The sequence below is a fragment of the Protopterus annectens genome, chromosome 6.part0, assembly GCF_019279795.1.
Source record: "Protopterus annectens isolate FY-2018-M chromosome 6.part0, PAN1.0, whole genome shotgun sequence".
Lineage (NCBI taxonomy): Eukaryota > Metazoa > Chordata > Ceratodontiformes > Protopteridae > Protopterus > Protopterus annectens.
This window is the reverse complement of record NC_056737.1, coordinates 208,553,735-208,580,641: the sequence shown is the minus strand read 5'-3', so window position 1 is coordinate 208,580,641 and position 26,907 is coordinate 208,553,735. Positions and strand designations below refer to the sequence as shown.

Below are 26,907 nucleotides of genomic sequence, written 5' to 3'. Positions count from 1 at the left end.
TCATCAAAGGGGACAACATAACAGCTAGAGAATTAGTTAACTACTTCAACATTACTACAGACTTTTTACAGTTCACTTTTAATTACAACCAAGGTAGTATGGCTTACTTAGACATCGAGTTAAAGATAAAAACCATGGTAAGTATATAGGAAAAATCTTTAGGAAAGAGACCTATTCAAATGCATTTTTGCACTTTTCTAGCTGCCATCCCTACCACCAGAAATGGTCGGTAGTTAAAGGCCAACTGGCTAGGATGGCTAGAATGGTGACCACAGAGGAGGATTTTTGGGCAGAATGTACAAATTTGAGAGGGATGTTCTTGAGAAGAGGGTATCCTGATTCTTTGATACTGAAACTAGTGGATGAAGTCCAAAATAAAAGGGCTAATGGAATATATAAACCAATCTTAAATCAAGGTAACAATGTTACCATACCTGCTAGTGTAGTATCAAGTAATGAGTTGAATATGGATGATAGATTTCATATTACGTATGGTTTTATAACACCCTATAGCTTGACTGCATTAGATCTTAAAAATATAATTTAGAGAAATTGGAACTTAATGCAGGATGATACCTCTTTTCCATGAAAACTCACAGGACCACCTCAGATAATATTTAAGAGAGGCAGAAATATAAAAAGCCTATTAAAAAAATAGCACATGATTGCCCAAAAATCCAGGTATGTTCAGATGTGGCATGTGTAACTACTGTAAGCACATGGAAGCAGATCAAACCTATTATGTAAGGGACACAAAATACCACATAAGGAAGAGATTTGTCATTCCAAAATGATTGTTTATGTAGCTCAGTTTCAGCAATGCCCAGCATTTTATGTTGGGAAAACTGACTGTAAACTTAAAGAGCGAGTTTACAAATATCTTTATAGCCTCAGCAGGGGAAAACATGAAAATGCACTAGTTAGGAACATTATTGAACAGACAGATCATAGGTTCAAATTTAGGGCTATTGATCAAGTAACATCAGACAACAGAGAGGGACCAGACACTCTCATCTAAGAGAGGCTTGAGCTTTTATGGCAGTTACGTACTAATGCATGCCAATACCCTGGGTTGAATGAAATTTGTTCAAATCTATGTATATTAAAGTTGAAGAGCTTGTCTAGATAGTTAAGGTAGTTTTTTACTAAAACACTTTTATGTTAAAAAGGAAAATGTGTTTTATGTACACAGTGTATGTACTTTTAAAGAAAGGAAAGGGTAATAAAGGGTTAATTTAACCTGGGACTAGGGAATGAAGTTGTAATTGGTGTAGTAAGAACACATGGTTGAAGGAAAATAGGTTTTAAGTGAAGCATCACAGTGTTTTATTTTATCTGAAGAAGTTCTAGCATATATAGGGACGAAATACGCTTAATAAATTTGTTCAAAAATTGCTGAGTGGATTTTCCTTTGGTTCCTTTGGCTGCTTTCATTTGGTACATTTGAACAGTTGTTTATTCTTGGTTTTCCAGTCTATGTATGTTCAAAGTATTGTAGTAGCTTTATTTAGGATACTTGTGGCTTTCTTTAAAGTCTTAATGAATGGTTAGTAAGTAATATCTCTCAAGAGATTTTGTTAGTGACGGTGGACATCAAGTCCTTATTTACTGTTATCCTGAATGTGTATGGGATTGAAGCAATAAGGGAAATCCTAAATGCATATAGTGATTATGATGCTGCTATGGTCTATGTTGGAACGTGTTTTAGATAATAATGTATTCATTTTTAATAATAAGCACTATGATCAATGACTGGGTGTAGTGATGGGCACACCAGTCATGAACACTTATGCCAATTTGGTACTGGCAAGGTGGAAGGAGAGATTTATTTTTGCTGAGCATAGTAGATTATTTAGGAATGACAATTTATTGTTCTTTACACACGTCATAGATGATATATTTCTTTTATGGAAAGGTGACTCATGAGTTAGATACTTTTATTGACTATCTTCATTCTTCGAATGATTTCTTACTTTTGATGTTAAAACATCAGATGCCACTATTAATTTGTTGGACATTACTATTTCTAAACAGGATCTTGTCCTTAATACTGGGATACATAGGAAGACTGTACAAGCTGTGAAATATGTGCACTCGGGGAGTATGCATCCTACACACATCTTTGAAGTTGTTGTAAAAAGCCAATTCATGAGAGCAAGTAGGCAGAGTACAAAAGATGGGATGTTCATAAATGAAATGGAAGGTATAGCACTGGATTTTAGAAATAGAGGCTGCAATGATAGCCTTATTGAGGAGACAAAAAAGGTAGTACATCAGTTAAGAAAGGATATATCAGGAGAAAATAGAGTTGTACATAATAATATTGTGACTAAAAACACTAATAAAGGTATGATTAGTTATATGATGAAATAGAACAGACATACTAGAATAGTACAAAGAATCATTAGGAAAAATTGGACTATTTTAACGTCCAACAAAGAAACTAGGGAGGTAGTAGGGGCAAGACCCTGGTTTGTATATAAAAGGGAAAAGAACTTAAATCAATATTTATGCTACTGATGTAAAGAAAGGGAAAATGGAAAAGATTTGTAAGAGAAAGCCAGGTACTACCCCTTGCTTTAATTGCACTCACTGTAAAGATATTAACACCAATTTATTTTTTAGGCATCCCATTAGTCATGAAATGTTTAAGTTTACTGTGTCAGGTACATGTAATACAGAAAAAATCATATATTTTGCTAATTGTCTTCAATGCCAATGTTTTTATATTTGCAAACAAAAACAATTGAAGGAAAGGATAAGTGCGCATATGTCAGATATATGTAGGAGTGTTCTCACTAATGTTCTAGGAAAACATGCATCAGTGAATGGGGTAGAGCATAAGTTTAAATTTAGAATTTTACAAGTTATATATGTTAACAGCAATGGGAGGTATAGTGAATAGGACAGTGGATTAATTATTTCAGGGCAGATTGTTTATCAGGGTTAAATAATAGTAATAGTATTAAACTAATTTTGAAAGAGACATGATATGGCGTAAATGCATTTTACCAGGGTTAAATAATAGTAATAGTATTAAACTAATTTTGAAAGAGACATGATATGGCGTAAATGCATTTTCTATGTATATTTCTATATGTATTGGTTTCATTTGTTTTTACTTTTTTACTTGTTGGGCACTTTAAATGATGTATTATTGTTAACTGAAAGCATGAGCTGATTGGCTGTGTATTACATAAAATTATGGTATGTTTTCTATGTTTTATACACTGATGAAGAGCTTTACTTGAAAGCTTTATCATCGGTTTTATTAAACAAGTTCCCACACAGTGGACTTCTGGTTTTGTTTGATTTTGCATCAACTTACCAGTTAAGACATGGCATCTAGGTCCAGGGAAGTCATCATGCTACAGTATTCAGCCATCAGGCCTATCACTGGATGCCCGATGACCAGTCACATGCAGCAATTGAAACTGCCTGAAGTTCCTCACAAAAAGAATGCTGAGATGGCAATTTATGCCTGGCATACAAGGCAACCTAGGATCCCACTTTCATGGACCTTTTGTCTATCCACAAAACAAACACCACCAGAAGTAGCAGATCTAAGGATTTAAACTTTGTTGGCGACTTAAACAGGACATGTTGGAAGGACCGGTATGCATCTCAGAGAATACCTGTTCTCTGGAATAGGCTTCTAATCCATGTGAAGCAGACACCTTCCCTAACTGTATTTAAGTATAACCTGAACCAGTGGATGGGAAATTGGAAGATCACCACTAGTCAGCTTACACATTGTCAACCCTAATTCTTCCTCCTTCACCTCTTCTCCTTCCCCAGTGTAATAATGCCAGAGAACGGAGAGGAATAAAATCGTAAACAGGGAGGGAAAGGTTTGACACCAAAAAGAAGGCAGAGCACCCCAGAAATTATTGTCATAACAGTAAGAGCTTCCAGACTGTATACGCGCACCAGTTGGGATCCTTTTTGTTTGTCTTTTTTATTTTTCCTGCTAAAAAGCTGATAAATGCTACAGGCACTAAAGCTTTCTAAATTCAGTCTGCTCTGCCCTACTTATGACAGAATTTCTTTGTCATGCAATATATGCCGACATCCAAAATGATGTTATAACATGAATGCAAACGTCAGCTAACAAGAAAATAGAAATGTTTCAAAATTTTCCTTTGAAGCACTACCAAAATGCACTACAAATCATAGAAAGAAGCAACGTATTTTCTACCAACTGTGACAGCTTAAACATTTTATGGTATCACGTGCTGCAGTGCACAATTTTGCTTTATAAGTAAAACATTTAAATGCAACCTTGAAAAGGACTCTAGGACTGTACAGTAAAGCAAACAACACACTGCAGAGTGACTACTAATGGGAAACACTAAACTGTCTGATGCTAGGATGAGCCTTGATGCTAAAAAAAATGGATTTACTACTCCCAGAAAAGTTGGTAGTGCAGCGGTTAGCATATTATGGTTGTAGTGGTGCCGTAGTTAGTATTGCCGCCTCACAGCAAGATCCGGTTCTATTGATTCTTGGCTGGAGCACCTTCTATGTGGAGTCTGCATGTTCTCCCTGTGGTCAAGTGAGCTTTAAAGACATGCAGGTAGGTACGTGTGCCTTCTGTGAATGTTGGGTGCTGGGCTGGCAACTCATAAAAACTACTGCCAATCAATTAGGAGACCAGTGACCTGCTGTGGCAACCCCTAACCGGGAAAAGCCAAAAGACATTGCTTTTACTCCCAGAAAAGTTAAAAGTCAGCAACATTCCAACCAAAGAATTTATAGTTACAGTTAGAATGTGATTTTATATTGCAGAAAGAATATTTTGCAAAAATTATGCATATTGCTAATAAATGTTATAAAATTACTCTGTGTAAAGAAGTTTACTAGATTATGTTTATATTGATAGTCATTAATAGGTGCTGCACTTTTGTTTGGTGGGTATGTTTATTACACTACAGCTGGCCTTAAATGTAAAGTGATTCAAGTCCAATGACAATACCAGGGTGAGGGATGTCATGACTGATGGATCAGAAGAGAGAGAGAATACCTTGATAAATTAATTGGCCATACTTGTAAGTAATAATTAGACTTAACATGCAACATGAAAAGTTATGCATGCTAAAATGTTAAGCTAAGATCTATGCAATTACTTTTTTTCTGTGGAAAGCATACTTTTGAGGAAATGGACCTTAAAAAAGGCTTTCATTCATTTATCTATTTTCCAATAACCACATTAAGCCATTCAGGATCACAGGAATGTTAGAGCCAGCCCTTGCCATTAGCCAGAATAAGGCACATAACTAAAACCTGGAAAGGATGTCAGTCCACTGCAGGATTTACACCAACATGGAAATTTACAGTACTTGAGATTCACCTACTGACATGTCTGTGGATCTGGGAAAAAATGGAGAACCCACTGAAAACCTGTGTGAGCACACGCAGGATAAGTAGACTGAATAAAGAAGATATCCCAGCAAGAAAGTAAAAAAAAAAAAGGAATGGAGTTTTGTGAGGCAATAGTGTTGACAATGCACCACTGTGCTGTCCTCAACAAGGACTGGAGTGCCATAATTGGGATTAATTATTCAGGATGAGGTTAACACGCTGCAAGAAAAACTAGAGAGTGTTGCAATGCAACATAGTTCATAGGTAAGTACTAAGCTAGCTGCCCTTGTGGACCATTTTAAGCCTAGCCAATTACCCATTAGTGAGACTCAAACCATGTGCTTCTTGAATGTGAGGTAAACACCTTAATCATTATGCCAACCCCAAATGTATGTGCAGTTAAATTCTACTCAAGTCAAACCTGCTTATGCATTCCTAATCAAAAGTTAGTGAAGCTCCTCTTCCTCCACTTCTTTACATGAGCTATTCCAAGTTTTCAACCTAGTATTAAATAAAATGATCTCCTTTATCACTCATGCACTGGGCATACTCACATGAATTTCTATTTAATGGGCAGCAAAACAGAAGCCACTGTGATGTACCACAGCAAGGTAAGACTCAAGCCATTCTAATAGTAACAGATACTTGGAAGGGTTTTGCTCTGGCTGTTCTTGAGAATACTGTGCAGAATTGAATATTTTATATAAAAAGGTCATGAAGATGACAGAAAATGTGTTTCTAAAATAACAGAACAAGTGATAATGAAGTACAAAGAACATCCGATAGGTCTTGGAGATAGAATGAACATTGGCAAGAAAATTCAGGCATGATATGTGGAAGTATGTTAGAACATACCTGGAGACTGAGATCAAAGGGAGAAGTCATAAATAAAAGGCTAAGGGTGGTCAGCTGTATTTCTAATTAAGAATTTTTGCAAGTTTTACAAAGAGAACAGCTTGGAATGAAAGAGCTGAAGGAGAGCTAGTGGGGTGCAGATGGAGTAGGGCAACAGCTATGCATGAATGGTCTTGACAAGCAATCACAGTTCTCACTGTCTCTTTTACATATTCCTAGGTCACACTGCCAAGTTTGCATGCAGATCTCATGCAGTGCTTTTATACCTGTGACCTAGAGTCCACATTTACTAGCACTCTGTTTGGACCTGTGCTCCCCTCACCATGAATTAATCCTTTATTTCGTAAACTGCCATGTTTAAGTTTACACAAATGTGCAAACAGACTGCGAACATTAATGTGCATTGCCACACCTGAATGACTTACCTTTTGCACAGCCTTATGTAGTGTACAAGGTCCTGATTAGGATTTTCACCCAAATAGTGAATATTCTTTAGTCTCCTTTTCACCTAAAACATGCCTTATAAAATTAATTGCCTCTGTGCTGATGCAACTGAGGATTAATGGGGGTCTTTAACTTCAGTGACATCAGCTCAGGGAAACCACAAAATGGGCACCTTGACTTTAATGACACATGTTGTTCATGCTCATAGACACAACAGATAAAGTCTGTGGACCTATTTTTAAGGTCTCATCACAAAAAACTAAGTTCATCTGTGCCATAATTTCAATAAAATGTTTATGAAGCTTTTCATTAAAAAAATCAGTAAGTAAATAAGGATCGACTAGGGCAATACGGACTGCATCAATTAACTCGCCAGATACCACAATGCAGTATTAAAGTCTGATAATACAGTTTAATAACTCTAACAGTATGACTGTAACATGCACAACACTCTTGATGGTTTCATGATATAAAATTCACTTTTACCGAGATACAGCTTACGAAAAATATGTCACAAAGGAAGTTCTGTTTTCCTTTCCTTGTGCCTATTTAGGAAAGGAAATCTGTAGAGAATATGTAACATTAGTGTATATTGCACACTTACTAATCCGCTTAATTCTGTGTAAAGTGAAAAATGACAATCATTTCTTCTTAAAAAGATAGTAAGTAGTCAGTGGCATTGGAAAACAGAAGTCCCACCTTTCCTGAGCAAATAAGTTACCAGCTTAAGGAATTTAAAATTGTCTATAGAAGTCATAGTAGTGTAATGAATAGCTAGCACATTTAACTTCTGTTAAGATAATGAACTTCCAGCCTACCTGTTACTAGGCAACATAATAATTTTTCCAGTGTAAGAGAAGTAAATAAGATTTATTTATTTATTTATTTAAATTTATTGACAGATCCAAAAGAACCTGTTTCAAGCTCATCCAGTGTGCGGAACACAAATCACAAACGTACCACATTATATCCAGAATGTGCTATATGAAGGAAAGAGCGTCTTCTACTAGAATATTCTTTTAACATACTCCATCCATGCATAGTACAATCATGGGTGAAAAGGCCAGCATCTTAAGGCACAAGGGCTGACAACAAAACATAAAATAATTATGAATTTCAGCTGCATTTTAAAAGGCTCGTGGAAAACTATTTAGCTAAACAGAAAGAAAGAATAAAACAGATAAGTGTGAAATCTACAACACACCTGCATAGTACATCTAATCAGAGCATGACACCGGACTTGTTCTCAGGCTGTAGGCCTCTCCCTCTACTTTTACTGCAGACTACAATACAGGAACTCCATTACACTGCATTGAATAAAGAGGTAAGAGTTCCATGTGATCATTATCTGCGAATGTCTTCATCTGCCATGATGTGGACTGTAAAACTAATCAGCTAGAATGTAAAACATTTTATTACAACACCGGAGCCTTCTATTTCATACTAAAGAGGTCAGCATGTGTTGCTGTGTCAGACATATTTCCAAGACTTAGGTATATTGGCAAATATAGTCAGACAGCCTGAGAAATATGAAGTCATTGTGATGTCAGAGAGAATGAGAAATATGAAGTCATTGTGATGTTAGAGAGACTGAGAAATGTGAAGTTCATTGTGATGTGCACCATCTGAGTGAGAAGAAGGGGAAAAAATGGCTTCTGAAGGAACTAAAGCAAGTGGACTTCACAAGGACTGCGCATTTCAAGTGTCACACCTGAGTAAAGGCATACAAGTTAAAATAGCTTAACACACCATTATTCTATAATCATGCAAAGTACTTCATCTGCGACTAAATATTTCATACCAGGTAATGAGCTTATCAAACACAAAACTATTAAATTATTAAACCAAAGCACTGCTAGCACTTTGAAACATTTCTGCACTCAAATCAGGTTTCTTAAATGTTTGTACTGTTAGCATACTGCCTGATAGTTGAACAACAGCACACAAGTGTAGTTGCAGCTCCTGTTTTGCATGTTTAACAGAATCCTACTTTGGACTCAGCCTGCAACCCCACGTTCTACCTTTGTAATTGCTAAATCTAAATATTTTAAAGAAATGGAGGTTTTATAACTAAAAAAACACAAATGAAAGAATGCTAGTAAAAATGACAACCGATATACCATATATTCCATGTACATGTTTGATATGACATCACAAGAGCAGTAAAAATAACAATGGAGCTGTTATTATAAAGCCAGTCACCTTGAAATGATATTAACTCAACAGGTATAGCCACTTAATAAATGGATAACTAAAGCATTCCCTTCATCATCTGTGTTTATCACAAGCAAATACAAGTGCGAAGAGTTCCATTACGTACTTTTGTTGTGTACTGCTTATGTACGGTTAGGTGTGTGTGTGTGTGTGTGTGTGTGTGTGTGTGTGTGTGTGTGTGTGTGTGTGTGCGTGTGTGTGTGTGTGAAAAACTACACAAGCATACTATATAGACGAAAGGGCAGAAGTCAGCAAACAATCCCTGTGGTACCAGAAATACATCTGCAAGTGCATGTACCACATGACTGCCCTTTTTTTTATTCTTGCTTTGACTTTGCTCAGGCCTTGTTTCACTAGTACATTCCTTTCTGCTTAATGCCATTTATAATACATGCCTCTGGAGAGCAAAAGACATTACTGGTGACCTTATGCTTCTTCCCTTTTCCTCAGGGGAAGAAAACTGACATACGATTGCTGTCGCTTTTTTTTTTCCTGAGTCGGAATAGGAATGAGAGAGCACATCAAAATTCTACAGGCTAATCAACACACTGCTCTTGATGTAAATCAGAAGGACTAACTAACATTTAAAATTTTGCACATTGTATCAACCATATGCAAGAATTCACTGTAACCATGGAAAAAGTAACTTACAAAGATGGATCTTGTACCACATCTTTCAAGTTTACCCCACTTCGGTCCTCAGCAAGATTTCTGTAACAGCTGTCGCTAACTGCAAACAAAAAAACAAAAAAAAAAAAAACAAAAACAAAAAAACAAACTTTAAGCAAATATTTCAGAAAGTACACTGAAAATGAATGTCCTTAAAATACCAGTTACATGAACAATAATAATAATAATAATAACAATAATGATAAAGCAATCCAGCCCTGAATAACATGCATGAATGCAAATCTAGCTATCTACCTAGGATTTTATGTCCATTAGATCTTACTTGCATGTTAAACACAAATAACCAAAAACATGTTCACAGTGCAATTGAAAAGCAGTCTAGGGATTCTACAGGTATTCAGCCAGGCACACTTGTCACTGGTAACCTTAAAAGTGCCCAGAGTTATGCAGAAGGACTGTACTGCCTTTGCCCATTTCATATATTTTTTCTACACTACACTGCAGAGGTCTGCAATGATCAATAATGCTGTTTATTCAATCAAATATAAAGCTTCAGGATATACTGTGCGCCATCTTCTGTTTCGCCACACTTAATCTCCTCTCTCAGGATCTCCTCACACAACACAGCTATAGCACAGCAGTTTGACTCGCTTGCCAACACACTCATTTGGCCTTACCACCACACTATCTATAAACAATTTGATAGCTTGTAAACTGGCAAGCTTTAACTAAAGGCAGCAATGAAAAAAAAAACTAATTACCTTGTGCTGGGTGCACAAGTCCCAGGATAAAAAGTGCCCAATACTGGTAGTCGCACTGGTGACAGGACTGGAAAAAATTAGTGCTGAATCCTCAAGACAAGGAAACATTCCCACAATGGGGTTAGAAAAGGCTCAGGGGGGATGATGGCCCCCCTTTTGTAGAAAGTAGTAGTATTCCACAGAAATCACACAAACTGATAGGCCAAAAAGAGCCATAAAAATGATACAGTGAACCAACCACTGAAGACAAGAATGAAAATGTGTATTTTGACTATTAGTTAAGAAGCTCAGAATGTCTGGACAAAACATATACAAAAAGATTTAACAGAAAAATTTACGTCGAAAGAAAAATACTTGCACAAGAAAAACTGTCAAAAGCTTCAAATGCAAATTTGTGTTCATTAACACACAAGATTCATAAAAAGCATTATATTGACCAAGAAACCTTGGGACATTTGGAAAAAGAAGACTGAGGAAGTGTGAAAATATAAAGAACAAATCTAGAGATTTCTGAAAAGTATAAAAAAGAAATATGGACATGGGAAAGGAAGAAAGATTTAATATGGTACAATATTTATGCAAAGGAGAAAGCCAAATTAATCAATATAAAAAAGCAGCCCCTGACAGAAATATAGGCAAAGGCACCCAAATATGGAAAATTTCACAATACAAAAAATAAGATAACAAAGGGGGAATTTACAACAGAAGATTAGTAAAGTATACATTAAAAAAATAAGACTCTAAAGTTATGGAATACCTGTGAAGTGAAGGGTTTATTGTAGAAAGTCTAACACAGGTTATATCACAGCATGATGGAACAATGAAGGAGAAACCGGAGGAGCGGGAGACATCTGAAGAACTATGGACATGGGAAACAAAAAGAGATCTAATATGGTGCAAAATTTAAGCAAAGGAGAAAGCAAAAGTAATCAACACAAAAAGAGCAGCACCAAAGATATTTGAAGAGAAACACAGGAAAGGTCAGCTGGATATGGAACATTTTACAATACAAAACTGATGAGAAAACAAAGAGGGAGAGTAGAAAGGAGGATTAGTAATAGGAAGGTTAAAGAAATAGAAACTGAGGTTATGGATTGCATGCAAAGGGAAGGATTTAGTGTAAAAACTATACCACCACAGCAGGATAGAATAATGAATCTCCAAATTAAGGAGAAACCTGTAGGGTGGGAAACATCTGATCAGTTGTCATATGAAGATACTTTGTAGCCTTCAGTAGAAAACCAGTACAAACATTCAGTTGGAGTTGTACAGCAAGGGATGGAACAGGAAACTGTGGCAACTCTGACACAGTCAGTGTTGTGGAGTGATAGGCCAATGATTTCTCATACAAAATAATAACGGATGATATGGGATGAAACTGAAAAGAATGTGGCATAGGAAGAGGCTCTAGAACCTTCTGTAGAATGTCCACAGGAAATGGAGAACAAAGGAAGTGCCCTCACTGTAGAAGATAATGATCTAAGAGACTTAATAAATTCGGATAGGCATATTAAGATCAATGAAAGAAATAAACTACAGAAAATAAATAAGACCCAAAATGTTAGAAGTTTGATAAAACAAATGAACACAGTAATCAGGACTGTTCATAAAAATTCATGGGATATATAGAAATAAATAGGATTTACAACTGTGTAGCTAAATTGTTATCAGATTAAGTCTTATCTCAAAACACAGCAGTAATTGAGATGAAGGGAAGAAATCAAACGCTGTCATGGAAGTATCGAATAGAGAAGACTATAAAGCAATTAAAATACGAAGTGCCACTGTCAGAAGGTTACAGAAGAAGGAACAGATTAACAAAAATACTCAAAGATAGACGTGATAAAAGCAATGAGCAGTATCGGAACAGATCAGATGTATCATACACTGTTGCAAATAATAAACCAAAACTATCACCACAGGCAGACAAATTTTAGAAGATATACAGATAAATATAAAGGAAAAGTACAAAATAACCAATTTATTGATGACCCAAAAAAATTTATAGAGAATTGGGAAACAAGGCAAAAGAAACAGAAACTACCAAAAAAAGAAGAAATAGACAGATTTTGGAGAAATATCTAAGAAGATCCCATGGAACATAATGATGCTGAATGGATAGAAGAAGTAAAAGAAAGAATAAGAAGATCAAATGTACAGACTATTCAATGGGATTTAAGTAACGGCCAAAAAAATTGAAACAAAATTAAGAAACGCTAACTGGAAAATCCCTGGCCCAGATGAAGTATCTAACTTCTGGCTAAAAGTATTAACATCTTTAAATGAAGATTTATCCATGAGTAAGATAGACATATATGCACACCCAAAACAGACACCAACCTGGTTAACAGGAAAAAAAAATACTCTTCCTTAAGAGCAAACCTTCAAGTTATCCTAAAAACTATAGACCAATAGCTTACCTTCCGAAGATGTGTAAACTATACACCTAGACTGATGCCGACAGAGTTTATAATCATTTAGAAGAAACCTCAATCATGGCACTAAAACAAAGTCATATGGAACAAAGGATCATATTGTTGTTAAAGTCATAATGGATAACTGCGAAAAGCGGAACAATCTAAGTGTGGCATGGATAGACTATTAAAAAGCATTTGACAGCATCCCACATTCATGGATAAAAAGTGCTTAAATGTATAAGATACACCCTACACTGATCAATTACATTATAGTGACCATGAAACAGTGGCAAAGCACTTTGCAGTTAAGCCATGATAAAGGACAGATTATTCTAGGAATAAAAATTCAAAGAGGGATGTTTCAGGATGACTCTTATGACTGCTGCTCTTTTATCCTGCCCTTAACCCATTAAGCTGTCTACTTAATGGATTAGGTCATGGGTGCAGTTTGGCTCCCAGAGAACAACAAAGTATAAAGACTTGACTTATTTTTGTGGATGATTTAAAGCTGTATAGTTCATCAGATGAGGAACTGAAAGCAAAACTGAAAGTGGTCAAAACTTTCTCAGATGATATAAGATGGTCATTTGGTCTTGACAAATGTGCAAAAGCAACACAAAGCAGAAAAGCTGCAGCACCAAGAAAATATCGGTCTGAGACAGAAATGTGATATACAAGAACTTGAGCAGGAGGGAATGTATACATATTTGGGTATTGATGAAGGAGCAACAATAAATCATGAACAAATGTGAATAAAACTTAGTAAGGAATACTATAGAAGACTAAAGTTGATACTAAAAACTGCTCTGACATCTAGGAACAAAGTCCATGCTATAAACTACTTTTCTCTTCCTGTCCTAACTCACAGTTTTGGAGTTACTGACTGGCCCCAAAAGGTGTTGGATCAGCTGGACAGTAAAACAAGAAAAATGTTTCATGCTTATCAAATGATTTATAAAAATCAGTGTATACCAAACGTATATATTTCCCCATTCTGAAGGCAGTATGGGCCTCCTTGAAAGAGATTACATATATAGATCTGCAATCATAGGATTGCAGCATATCTGCTGACCTCACAAGATCCAAATGTAGTGAAAGTTTTAAAACATGAGGAAAAAAGTCTAAGATGACTTCCCTGTTTAGTTTAGCAGAAGCATAATGATGTCAAGTTGGAATAGAAATCAATCCAGAAGCAGATAAAAATCAGGCAGCAACTGAATGTGCCAAAAAACAAAAGAATGAATATAAGGGGAAGGATCAGATCAGAAGGTAAGAAATGTGGAAAATTCATACATATAGTTGCAAGTACAGAAAACTCTTGGAACAACCTCATGTTAATCAGGATTGAATGCAGGAATGGTTAAGGACAGGTGAATTTAAACCAAACGATGAAAGGTTAATATTGGTGGCCCAGGATAGCAGACTATGTACATGTTGGTTTACACAGTCCATTGAACATGTGGGAGACCCAGATAAATCCAGGTTTTGTAAAACCAAATTAGAAACAGTCTTACCTCTTGCTGCTGAGTGTGATATACTAATGGCAGCAGGACTAATAACTGAAAGGCATAATAATGTGGCAAGACTGTTGCATTGGGATCAAAGGAGGTTACTAGGCTAAAGGTCCTGGGGCCGTAACAAGCCTAGCGAAGAGTTTATCCCCAAAAAAGAAACCTCAGTCAGCACCTTTTGCCCTTGTCAGTGAGGGACAAAGGTGGAACCCCTGGGACAAATTTGTGGTTTCCCATCCACTCCTGAAGGTTGTGCTTGAAGAGAGTCAACGAGGTATTCTGTTTGACATGTATGGGAAGTCTATTCCAGAGATGGGGCAGCCTCTGGGAGACAAACCTCTCTCTCCAGCAGGTTATGTTGATGTCACATATTAGATTTAGGCCTTTCAAGCAGGTAATGTACGAGGAAGTTGGACGTATGAATATGGGACATCTCTAGTACGGCATGGTCCGAAACAAACTTGTAGGCAAGACACATATCACCTGTGAGCAATCTGTACGATACAGAGTAGAGCGACAGTGATTTGAGCCTGTCCACACAGGACAAGTGTTAGAGGCCATGGATTCTCTTTGTGAGGAATTTTTGTGGCCTTTCCAGTTGGTTCCAGTGTTTGGAGTGGTACATACCAAATGGGGCATTATACTCAATTATAGGCCTAATGAGGGAGGAGTAGAGAGAGGTAATTATGCAAACATTAAAATACTGAAGTAGCTGAGGAGCACTGGAAACAGTAGCCACAAAGCATTATAGAAAATGATGAAGTGTATATCACATGGGATTACACATTACCAACAGTTCAAAAAATAGATGGGAGAAAACCAGATATAGTAGTTCACGAAAAGAAGGCAAAAGTAGCATTAAGTGGCTATAGTGTCTTGCGTACAGAGAGACACAAAGTCATAAAATACCAGGATTTACAGGCAGAAATGGGGGGCAATGTGGAAGAAGGCTACCCAGACAGTTCCAATAATAGTAGGATCAATGGATCATAAAAAAAAATAATTTACAATGTTACATACATATATTACCAATACATGTACCTCAATAAGAATTGCAGGAGGAGTCAATTCTGAGCACATTGTGGGTGATGTAAACAGCACTTCTAACTAACATCAAAGTTTCAAAACCTGTTATTCTATCACATTTCTAAGTCTGTAAAAGCAATGTTTAAAAATTGTTCCTACTTTTGGCCCTTTGTCCCCCCCATTATTTATGTTTTTGTCCAGATTTCTCGCTCAAAGAGTTTGAGAGGTATGTCAGAGAGTACAACCATAAAAGGAAAAGACATCAGCAACTGTTTCAAAACTCAATAATTTACTATTCCTGAAAGCACTTCTATAACTCTGATAAGCTATTTGCTCTGTTTGGATGAAAACACTGACAAATGAACATTTGTATACCTGTTACTGCTGTAAATCTGCTCAGAGGTTTATTAGTAGTGGTGTTTTTTCAAAGTTCTTGGTTTTATTTCAACACTTGGTCTTCCATCCATGTTCTGCCTGCTGTTCCTTTTAAATGACTCTGCTAATATATTTAAACATTTTTCAGCGATCATCAAGAGAAGGATCAATTTCCAGTCAGAGTTCAAGGGAAGCTAATTACATTCCTTGATGCAAGAACGAAGGAGAGAAGGAAAAGTGAAGGAAATTGTGTGAACCAGAAATGCTGCAGGATGTGAAATAAAACAAAGTTTAACTGCAATTCTGATTTTTTTTTTCAAATGACTTGGAAGGTACTGAGTAATTTTATTAACAGACGCCATGTATGACTGTTCAACAGGTCTGGTCCTTCAGTTTGTGAAAGTATGTGGGTTGTCTGCCCTCTGAATAAGCTCAGCCTCTAATAGTATAGCTAGAGAAGTATTTCTCAACATTTTTTCCAACCTGTTTGCTATAAGGCCACTAATGAATATTTTTTTTAGCTTAAGAATTTGTTTTTCACAAAGGACTAGTTACTTCTTTACACAGACAATACTTGAAACAGGACATGAATGAGGACAGCACATGCTTTTTATACAGCTTTCAGTATTATGTGTTTCTTTAAATGTGCCTAATATTCAAGGCTGGCTTGTTTGTGGAGTCTTGAACAGATATCAGAGGATTTTGTACTCTCTTATAACAAGCAGAAATGGTTCATGCTTCATTGAGGCTGCCTTTTCCCCAGTGTGGTGTGATCTTGGAGTTGATATATACAACTTAGCAGGGGTGTGAGAGGTACAGGGGAGTGGGGGCTTGCTTCCTTCCAAAAAGTGATTTTTTGTTTTTCCTTTTTCAAAATTCTGTGCTTCGAGATTATGGTCTCAATATTTCTCCAGTTGACCATGAGGGCTTTCGAATAAATAATAGACACACACACACATACATGCACACACACACACATATATATATATATATATATATATATATGTGTGTGTGTGTGTGTGTGTGTGTGTGTGTGTTTATGCGTGTGTTGATTTTATATATATATATATATATATATATATATATATATATATATATACACATTTATAGATATATATATATATATATATATATACATACATATATATATATATATATATATATATAATCTATACACAAACACACGTATGCTACCTGATACGACAAGCTCCAGCTGATAAATCCCTCACGTGGAGAGTGTAGGAACTTAAAATGGGCTGATTTAAAGTTATAGCACTAAATAAACCTTTATGTGCAGCAGCAATCATAAATGCGTTCAACAACAATACATCCTGCATCCTGTAGCAGCAGCGACACAAATTTGAGGCTTCTAAATCTACTTGGAATGTTAGCTTTTATGCTAATATCAAATAAAACTTAAAATTACAGCAAATGTCCAGCTCAGCTATCCAATAGTCAAACAGTAAAACAAGAACCTCACAATCATCAGCTGTACAGAACCTTCAGGCATACACGTACAGCTGTACAAAGCTTTGAGGTACACACATATGGCTGTAGAGAACTTTGACATTTGCATGTACATCTGAGGAGAATCTTGAGTTACACATGTATGCTGCAGAAATGCATGTTCAATACTAACGCCAAAAACTGTCTGATTATATTGTGATGACAATAATGCCACCTCTATGTAAACAAAAAAGAAAGGATCTGTCAGAGAAATATGCATTTATGTATATGTCTAATGCTTATTAGAAGCTAAAAGAATTAACACGTTTTCATTCTATTTTATATACAGCTTAATTCTGTGTGAAATTATAAGATGCTTTTTGAAACTGCAGTATGCTTTCTGAAAACTTGCAAGATGCCCCCTGACCTAGTAATTGCTAGCACAGCAAAATTCATGTTTATGCCTTTTGGAAATGTACTGAGATGCAGGTGATTATCTGCTAGGTCAGGAAGTATGGAATGAAACAATACTATATTCTATAATGTTATGATTTTGAACAATCAGCTCTGTTCGTGTTATAAGAACATGCACAGCTGCGGAAGAATAAGAGATACACAAGACAAAGGACTGCTTGAAGAATCTGAACTTGCTTTGTGCTCGAATTAGCTGTAGTACCTTGAATAGAAACATAACATAGTGGGAAACTGTATCTAACCGGTGGTCACCAAGGCCACGTTGTTCTTCTTAGGAAGTTTTTTCATAAAATTGATAGTGCAAGCAGAAAATTATGGATAAACAGCTGCTATGTAATGAAGATGCTAAAACTTGTGATCTGCTACGTCAGCTTGGTAGGCAATGTCTTGTTAGAAAGTGTATAAAGATGAATTTATTTCCTGATTTTAGTTAGACAAACTCTGTATTAGCACGTTTTTGTCTCCATGCTGCAAGATTAAAGTGCCTTAACCTGAACCTACCATGTATTGATCATTTTTAAAGTATATTTTTCCTTTGACAGGATCGGCTTCAGTCAGCTTTTAAAGAATACTACATTCAAACAGCTGTAAAACTTAGGAATTTAATTTTTAAATTATGAATGTTCTTTTATGACTCTTAGACACGATCTACATTTTTATTAAATATAAAACTTGGGTCTACTTTAGGAACTCAAAAGTTTAATAGCTCGAATGCATATGGATCGAACCATATGCATCGAACTATTACACAATCGAAGTCCAAACAAAAAAAAAAATACACAAAAAAAAATTTCAACTAGTGTAGGCAGGGGGGGCAAGCCCTCCACACCCCCCACTACTTAAATATACCAACTCCAAGATCACACTACATTGAAGTAAACAGAAATCTCCACCTACGGAGATTTCCGTTTTCGATGTTTTGCGCTTTCGGTGTACTCATGCCGAGAATATCGTATTCGATATTCTCAGACTTTGAGCACATAAAGTAAACCCATAAGGTCAATGACCTGGCTTTTAGACACTGGATTTATGAGATGCCACACTATCAGCTATATTATTCATCAATAATTCCTCCATTTTATTTGCTTTTAGATTGTGTGACAATGAATTATAAATGACAACAACAAAAGCTGGGTGCTGTGATGCATGTGGCTGAGAAGTAAAACAAAATGGGTTAAGAAAACAAGCTGTAAATAAAAAATAAAGGTTAAAAGTAATGTTTCATGTAGAAGCGTACTTCAAACAGAACATAATAGATAAGAGAGTGGCAAAGGAGAGTATGTGCATACATGTGCAAGCCTTCACGTGTGAACATACACACACACACCCTTGAATGGTATTGAGGGAAGATTCTTAAGCCGTATGTTTCTAAAGTACATTCGGTCTCATATACCAAACAGGCTTTGTTTTTTAAAGTGTGAACTTTATATGGACACCCCCCCCCCCCCACTACAGTTCAAGTGTTAAGAGTTGGATCTTGAAGAAAAGAGAAGGTCCTCATTGGAGGCTTTTATGCTGCATGGAAAATTAAAGAGGGCTTTCCTCTCTAACTTGTTCTATGGAAGACTGCCTCTTAGATTATCTACAGGGTAAACTATGTTTATTCCACAGCAAGTGGAACAGTTTCATGAAAATTTTCATGCTGAAAGTACTTTATCTGCAAGCAATGAAGAGACTCTGTAAGGCACGCTGTTTGTAAAGTTGCCCATTTCATTCTACTAAAACGAACCTCTGCACCCATAACCAGAAAATATTTAACCCCCTAAGCTGGCTATATGTATTTTAGTTTCTTGGAAAATAAATATTCTGATTACTTATTTTGCCATTATAAATGATTTGTATGGTAATTCTAAAATGTATGTTAAAACTGGTTCATATTTATGTGTAAAAACAATTGTGACACAGACACAAGACAATGTCTCCCCATTATCCCTACTGCCCTTTGCACTAGAAATATTACCTCTAAGAAATCACATTTGAGTGAAACCTAATATTAAGTTTTGAAATTGGGTGGGGCTAGAAATTAAACTGTCTTTTCACATATGATTCCCTTTGTATTTCAAACAAATTATTCCATTCAAGCTGATAATTCCTTAACACAAAAAATACTGAATTAGAAAGTATAATATAATGGCAGTAATTCATAGTAGAATTTAGTGAGTTTTCTAATTTATTATAATAAAAGTACCACTTAAGTGAAAAGAAACCAACTAGAACAAATATTAACATTATAATTGGAATTGTCAATGGTTAAAATGCTTAGGAATTATTACAAAGCAAGATCTTGAATCAAAAATAAAAATAATTATATGTTTGCTATTACTACTGATAATTTTTTAATTTTGTTTCTGCCCTAGACCATTTAGAATCTCCCCTTTTCCAAAATGCAAAAAAAAAAAAAAAATCAACAAGAATAAGGAAAAAGAAGGGAACGTGTCAGCGAATGTTATGGTCCAATGACTATGAGTCACTGCATGCAATAAGAAAGGTAGAGCAACTTGTTTAACTTGTTTTAAGTATCTCTAATTAGGAGTTGTCCAGGACTGAAATCTGTGTGTTGAGGAAGGTAATGACTGCTAGCAATGGCAATATCTCTTATAAACTGACTAAATGAGACTTTTGACACATGAACTAAATTTAAAATTACTGTTTCCTTGTGATACTAATGGTGTTGGGAGACCACTTAATGGAAACTGTATGTTTATTCTCATAAGTAGTAATATGAATCATGCCTTTCAAAATGAGTGCAAAAACAACATACATTGCAATTTTACTGATAAGGCTAATGAGGGATGTTGTGTCTTTTTTTTAATTTAGTTGCTGATGAAAGAATCATTGCAGAGGTATTAGAAGATTATTATAAAATGTGCCGATAAGTAGGGGGGGGGGGGGTTGTAGTGGTTACGGATACAGAATTTTGAAATAACAATTTTCTAGAGTTATTGACTGAAAGTTCAGTTAAGACGAAATTGAATGATATAACAAAATAATACTTATATATAATATGCATTTGGAAGGTTATTTGCCAAAAGATTTACTTAATTATTTCATAACCATATCCAGTAATACCAATGTACTACGGTTTGCAAATGATATACAAAAACATGAAGAAGCCAGCAATGAAGTCCACTGCATCTGCAAGAGGCTGGATAATGGAACTAGTTTTTAATTATCTTGAGATAGCCCTTAAAGGTGATCTACAGCATTCGCCATTTTTTAAAAGGCTAGTAATGTTTTATTAGAATAACCTTATGAAAGGTGTTTGGAGAATGGACAAACCTCATTTACATTTATGACACCTGACTCTGACATCTTATTCACTGTAATACCCAAGGATTATAGATGTAAGTATACTAAGAAGTATTTGTCCCAGGCAACTATTCCATCAACAGCTCTGATTAATACAATATGTGAGATAATGTCTCTTATTTTAGAAAATAACGTTTTCTATTTTACACTGAGTTATATTTATAAAGGAATGGTATGGTCATGGGCACACCTGTGGCTAACACATATGTAAATATAGTTATGGCCATGTGGGAGAAATGAATGGGCATGTGGCTAACGCTAACACATATGTAAATATAGTTATGGCCATGTGGGAGAAATGAATGGGCATGTGGCTAACGCATACGTAATATATAGTTATGGCCACGTGGGAGAAATGATACATTTTTGCTGAAGCATATCAGTTTTTGCCACATGTTTTGTTTTGTAAGAGGTTTATTGATGATATTTTTTATATGTGGTGATATATTAGAAATGCTTGATGAATTTATAAACTATTTAATAAAAATAATAAGTTTTGAATTTTAAAGAGTCGAGTTCAGTGAACAGTATGACTATTACATTTGTTATTAGAAAGGTTGAGAGATGGCATGATGAACATAACAGTTTAAAAGTAAAGCAAAAAGGAACAATCTCACACAGCAAGTATGTACCATCTATATTTCACAAAACTGCAGGACAGATGTTATGCATGGCAAGTGTGAAATCTAATGATATAGTCTTAGCTGGACAGACATTACATGATACAAGAGCTTAAGGAGAGGAGTTACAGTAAAAATATACATGTATAGAAGAGAAGAATGCAGTTACACCAGAATGTAAGCGTAGAAATAAACTTGCTCTCTCTAAAAGACATAACAAAAATATTGAATATGATAGTAAGCACCCTCTACAATGGTCTAAAATGCATTTATTCTACACAAACTTAAAAAGCAGTTTGTCCATTCCATTACACAAAAGACATTTAATGAGTATGTAGATTGTGATACGAGGATCATAATATGTCTTGCAAAAACACAAGGCATTTTCTGCATATTACTTGGGTAAATCTAACTGAAAATTGAAAGAGCATATATGGAAAATAAGTACTAATGCAATTTTAGGCATATAAATGAAACAGATGAAATACACTATTTTAAATTTGCAGTGTTGTGGAATGTAACAAAGAATGGGAGGAGACGTATATACACATACTGTGAATGATGAATATGCAAGATAAATAGGCTATAAGCAGATTTATATCCAGACATATATAAAAGTTAAAGTACATGAAAATATAATAAATCAATAAGATTTAAGTATCTGATCATGTTTTTTAATTGAATTATATGAATTGCATATTTGATGACATTTTAAAACAACCTGATGAAGTGGGGAACGTGAAAGCTTTTTTTTATACAGTTTATTAGTGTTTATTAATTCTGTGATTAACAAGTATCTTCAGTGGTAACTTGATCCATTTTTTCTTACTGTACTAAAACCTAATTTAACTTCTGAAAATGAATTTTCAATGAGACAATTTTATTACCCAAATCATTATGCATGTTCAGAAAGACTGAAGGCAAAAGAAAAAGGTGGTAGCAGAGGCTCAGATGGTCAAACAATACTATTGAGCTAATGAGTATGAATTTGCAAAGACTTTAGCATACAGGGCCTGTCTGCAATTTCTTTAGTCCTTGAGGTCATATACAGAAGCAGACTCAACTAAAGGACTACACAAAAACAACAATATATATATATATATATATATATATATATCACAATCTATTTCTCTGCCCTCAAAACATCATTCAAGTTAGACTAAAATAATATTGACAATATACACCAGTTTAAACCGGCAAAATTAATGTGCTTTACTTAAATTATTTCCAGCAGATAAATACAGAAAATGTTAAAACCATTGCTCATTTGGGTTTAGTGCCCAACTAAAATCTGCAATGTAGGCACAATTAATTTTCCAGCTCACATTTGCTTCCATTCATGCATATCCTGAAGTACACATGACTGAGCATGCTCAATACTATCAAGACTTGTGGAAAAAAATAAACAAAACATTCATACTTTTAAGCATAATGTAATACCTACGCTGGGTAGAAGTTAAGTAGTGATTTTACATTGTTCTGGCCTCAGCATTTAATTCCTTGTGTTTGCCCTCAAGATTCTTCCATATTTCATACTGAATACAGACATTATAGTGATATACATAAGTATGCAAATACAATTTACTGCTTACTCCTTTCTGCTTTTTTCATGTCCTCATTAACAAAGGACAAGGCCATAAGTCCTACCACCTTATGTAGAAAAAGTCTGCTAAGTACACCCCACTTCATGTGGATTTACCCTTTTAAAATGGATTAAACTTTTGCACTAAAACTTCAGAAAATGCCACATACATATATATTTTATTTTTCATTATTCTTTGTTGACTGGGTTGGTCCCACTAGGCTAGTAGCTTTTTTTCAGGGGAGACACGTAACCTAAAAGGGAAAATTTGACCATGACATTGGGGAACTTTCCCTACTCTTTTCGATAGGTGTTGTGGGATCTTTTACATCCACCTGAGCTACCATCAATGCAGACAAATATGGCCTCGGTTTAACATCTCATCTTGCTTTCTATGCTACTGGTAAAATCAATCCTGGTTGAATGAAAATGATGCACAAAAAAGATACAGGAAAATGAAAGCATCATGTGTGGCACGTGTGGATTGTGAAAGACAAATTACACAAGTGTTCCTGCTTTTAATGTATACATACATCAGAAATTCAGTTTTCTAAATTTCAAAATGATGTCTGTGTGTGTGTGTGTGTGTATATATATATATATATATATATATATGTGTGTGTGTGCGTATATATATATATATATATATATATATATATATATATATATTTTCACACACACACACACACACACACACACACACACACACACACACACACACACATATGGAGTATGTCATCAAACCTTGAATGCTCATGAGCAAACACAGAGAATCATTTTAGATCTAATCTACAATGATTGAAAGCAAAAAAAAAAAAAAAAGCCCCCTGCATATCCACACAAGCTGCCAAATATATATTTCAACTCAGAGATTAAACAGTTGGGTAAGGGCAAATTCACTTAACCTGATGCACCAAGATCTCATAAAATAGACTGCCAGCAAAAACTCCATAGAAAAGAACGTTTAATAACATGGGAGTTCCCTCTTCTTTACAGGTTTAAAAAGCATTTGCTCATGTGAGTATTCACAAGTTTGACCTGTAATCATAATATTTGATATATGTATGTATATATAGATATATATATATATATGGGTCTACTTCATACTTTCAAAACCCCACTTACACGAAACACAGATAGAGGCCAACAGCGAAATGGCACTTCATTGACAGGTTACCAAGGAAAGAAGGCAGTTGCCCAACAGCCATAGGTTTGTTCCTTACTGCACTATGGTGTGATCTCGGAGTTGGCATATTTAGTTAGTGGGATGTGTAGGGGGCAAAGCCCTTCACTTGTGTGGGTTCGTAGTGTTTTGCTGTGGTTTGTTTGTATTTTTAGCCAACTGCTTTCTTTCCCTGGGTAATCTGTCAATGATGTGTGGAGTCGAAGTTCCATTTCTCTGTTTTCATTTCAATGATCTGTGTTTCACGTAAGTGGGTTTTTGATACTATGAAGTAGATCCATATATATTATACACACACATATATATAGGGTCTATACTCATTACTCTAAAATCACTTCATCTAAATGCTATATATCTAAAACTCTAAACACTGAAAAACCATAAAAAAGAAGTGTTGTTGCAGATGGGCAAGTACCCCCACACCTCCATGTAGGGGTTGCAACCCAGCCCCCAACCTGTAACATCTCACAAAGAACACCCACATTTCAGCATACCTATAGCTGTGTGAGTCTAAGCAAACATTCACATACACTAATATTAAAAAAATAAATGTACGTGGTCAAAAAATACCTTACTCTACAAAACAAACAGTGTAATGGAATGTATGTAGTCGATTAGGCAGTTACCGAGCTAACACACCACTGTCACTAGCACCTATATATATATATATATATATATATATATATATATATATATATATATATATTTATTTACTCAGTATATATAGTACTCTCCTTAAAAAATACAGAAATATGGTGTTTCTACAGTATTGCAAATCCCCTGAATCTTCACAAGTGGTGCTACATCTTAACATGCCCACAGAAATCTCTACATATATTTACTGTATGATTAATCAACAGTGGGAAAAGGTACAACTTCCAAATCCCCAGTGTTCCATAATCTCACACTAACTCAAAACACAACGCCACCTGTCAATGTCAGCTGAACTGCAACAGATAAATTAACTGAAATTAAGCCTAGGGAAAACTAGCAGAAAGTAAATGAGAAATATGCAATTTAAGCTGCAATATGCCTTATGTTTCAAAACATACAGGAACTTATGATTTATTTCCATGCAGTGTGTGTGTGTGTGTGTGTGTGTGTGTGTGTGTGTGTGTGTGTGTGTGTGTGTATATCCTTATTAATGCTGAAAGGCAGTACTGTTTTCATGTGAATCCCTAACACTTTATAGACTCGGATGCATATATGATTAAGTCCAACTCAACAACGAAGACCAGGGTTTGATTCTCTTTTCACCCCTTAAATACTCTGACTCTAAACAAGTGCTTAACTAGCCAAGTACTCCTGAACCACAATGGAAAATAGGTGTTTGTGTTTAAAGCATTGTGTCAGAGTAGTAGTTTATACCAATAAATAAAATCTGCATGCTTTTCACTAAAGATCTTTATTACATGAGTGAGTACCAGGGAAATTTATATTTGTGTTGCACACACAGGCATTCTGTCACAAAGTGCACGCACACAAAGTTAATACTTGAATATTAGTAAGAGCAGGCCTAAAATTATACTTGGTGCATCATTACAGTGACTGCACAAATGCTAATATTGTGCTTTCACTACTTAGATGCAATAAAAAAATGCAAATGATAGAACAGAGCAGATAACTTTAAGCAGTATTCTTAGGAGGAGGGCAGGTACACAGCCGAAGGACATATCAAAAACAAACTGCTACATGTTGCCAGCTCCAGAGACATACAGGGATTAAAAACCTCAACTATGGCTTGGGTGGCCCATGTTCAGTTAACTGTTTAGGCACATGACAATGCAGAAAGAAAGGATAGGCATACCCATCTTGACAGGGAAGAATGTCAGTTGTGGACTGTAGTAGGCTCTTGAAGGAAGGGGGGGGGGCACATAAGCTGGGTGGGTATGTGGCGCAGCAAGTTGCTTGTGGCAGTGGGTGTTAGCTTACATTGAGCAAGTGCTCTTGCACAGTAGAGGGCATAGTGGCCCAAAATGGTGATGCGGTTCCCATGTCATCCTGCACAGAAAAGGTGGTTAGGGTGATTGGCCAAATGTCTGCATTGCCAGGATACTGGTGAGGACATAAACAACCCTAATTTCTGCCTGAATGACTGCCCCCCCCCCCCTTCAGATGGCTGTCATCCTAGTGGATCTGGGTGGATCCTTCTCCAATAAGGAATGAATGGACTCAAGTCTGATTGGACTAAGCCTGATGGTCAGCAGGCATGGAGGCAAAACTATCTAGGAAAAATATGCTGCACTCAAAGAAAAAACAGTAAGAATTCATGATAGGAATCACATCATTAACCTGCACATGTGATGCAACTATGTGTATTATCTCTGTAAGGGTACAGAACCCAAGTGTGTATATATGTGTGTGTGTGTTTTGAAATCAAAGATTCCTTAGTGAAGCATAACTATAACAAATGGAAAGCTAAATTCTGTTACATGGAACAAGATAGTTGTCATAGCAGTTTAGCATAAAAGGGGCCAGGGTGACTGATGACTTAAAACAATCCAACTAGGCAGGAAGATTAAGCTTACATGACTTATCTTACTAATGATTAAACAAAAGGGCTTCCCTGGACTTGAGCTCTGAAAGCACATTGTTCTGCATTTTAATTTATTCGAAATAACAGCGTACATTAATTCAAAATTGTTAACATCTGTTAACACCTTAACTTAGGTTTTAAATGGTTGTGCTTTATTCTCTTC

General features: G+C 35.7%; 1 protein-coding gene across 35 annotated transcripts in view; it reads right to left on the bottom strand.

Annotated features, from left to right (window-relative positions):
• Positions 1-26,907, bottom strand: part of GPHN (gephyrin) — a 2,535,134-nt gene that overhangs the window by 1,692,579 nt on the left and 815,648 nt on the right. For all 35 annotated transcript variants that reach the window (XM_044073932.1, XM_044073937.1, XM_044073941.1 and 32 more), the window contains exon 2: positions 9,526-9,604. In XM_044073932.1, the coding sequence (XP_043929867.1) occupies positions 9,526-9,604 (79 nt within the window). The remainder of the gene's footprint in view (positions 1-9,525; positions 9,605-26,907) is intronic.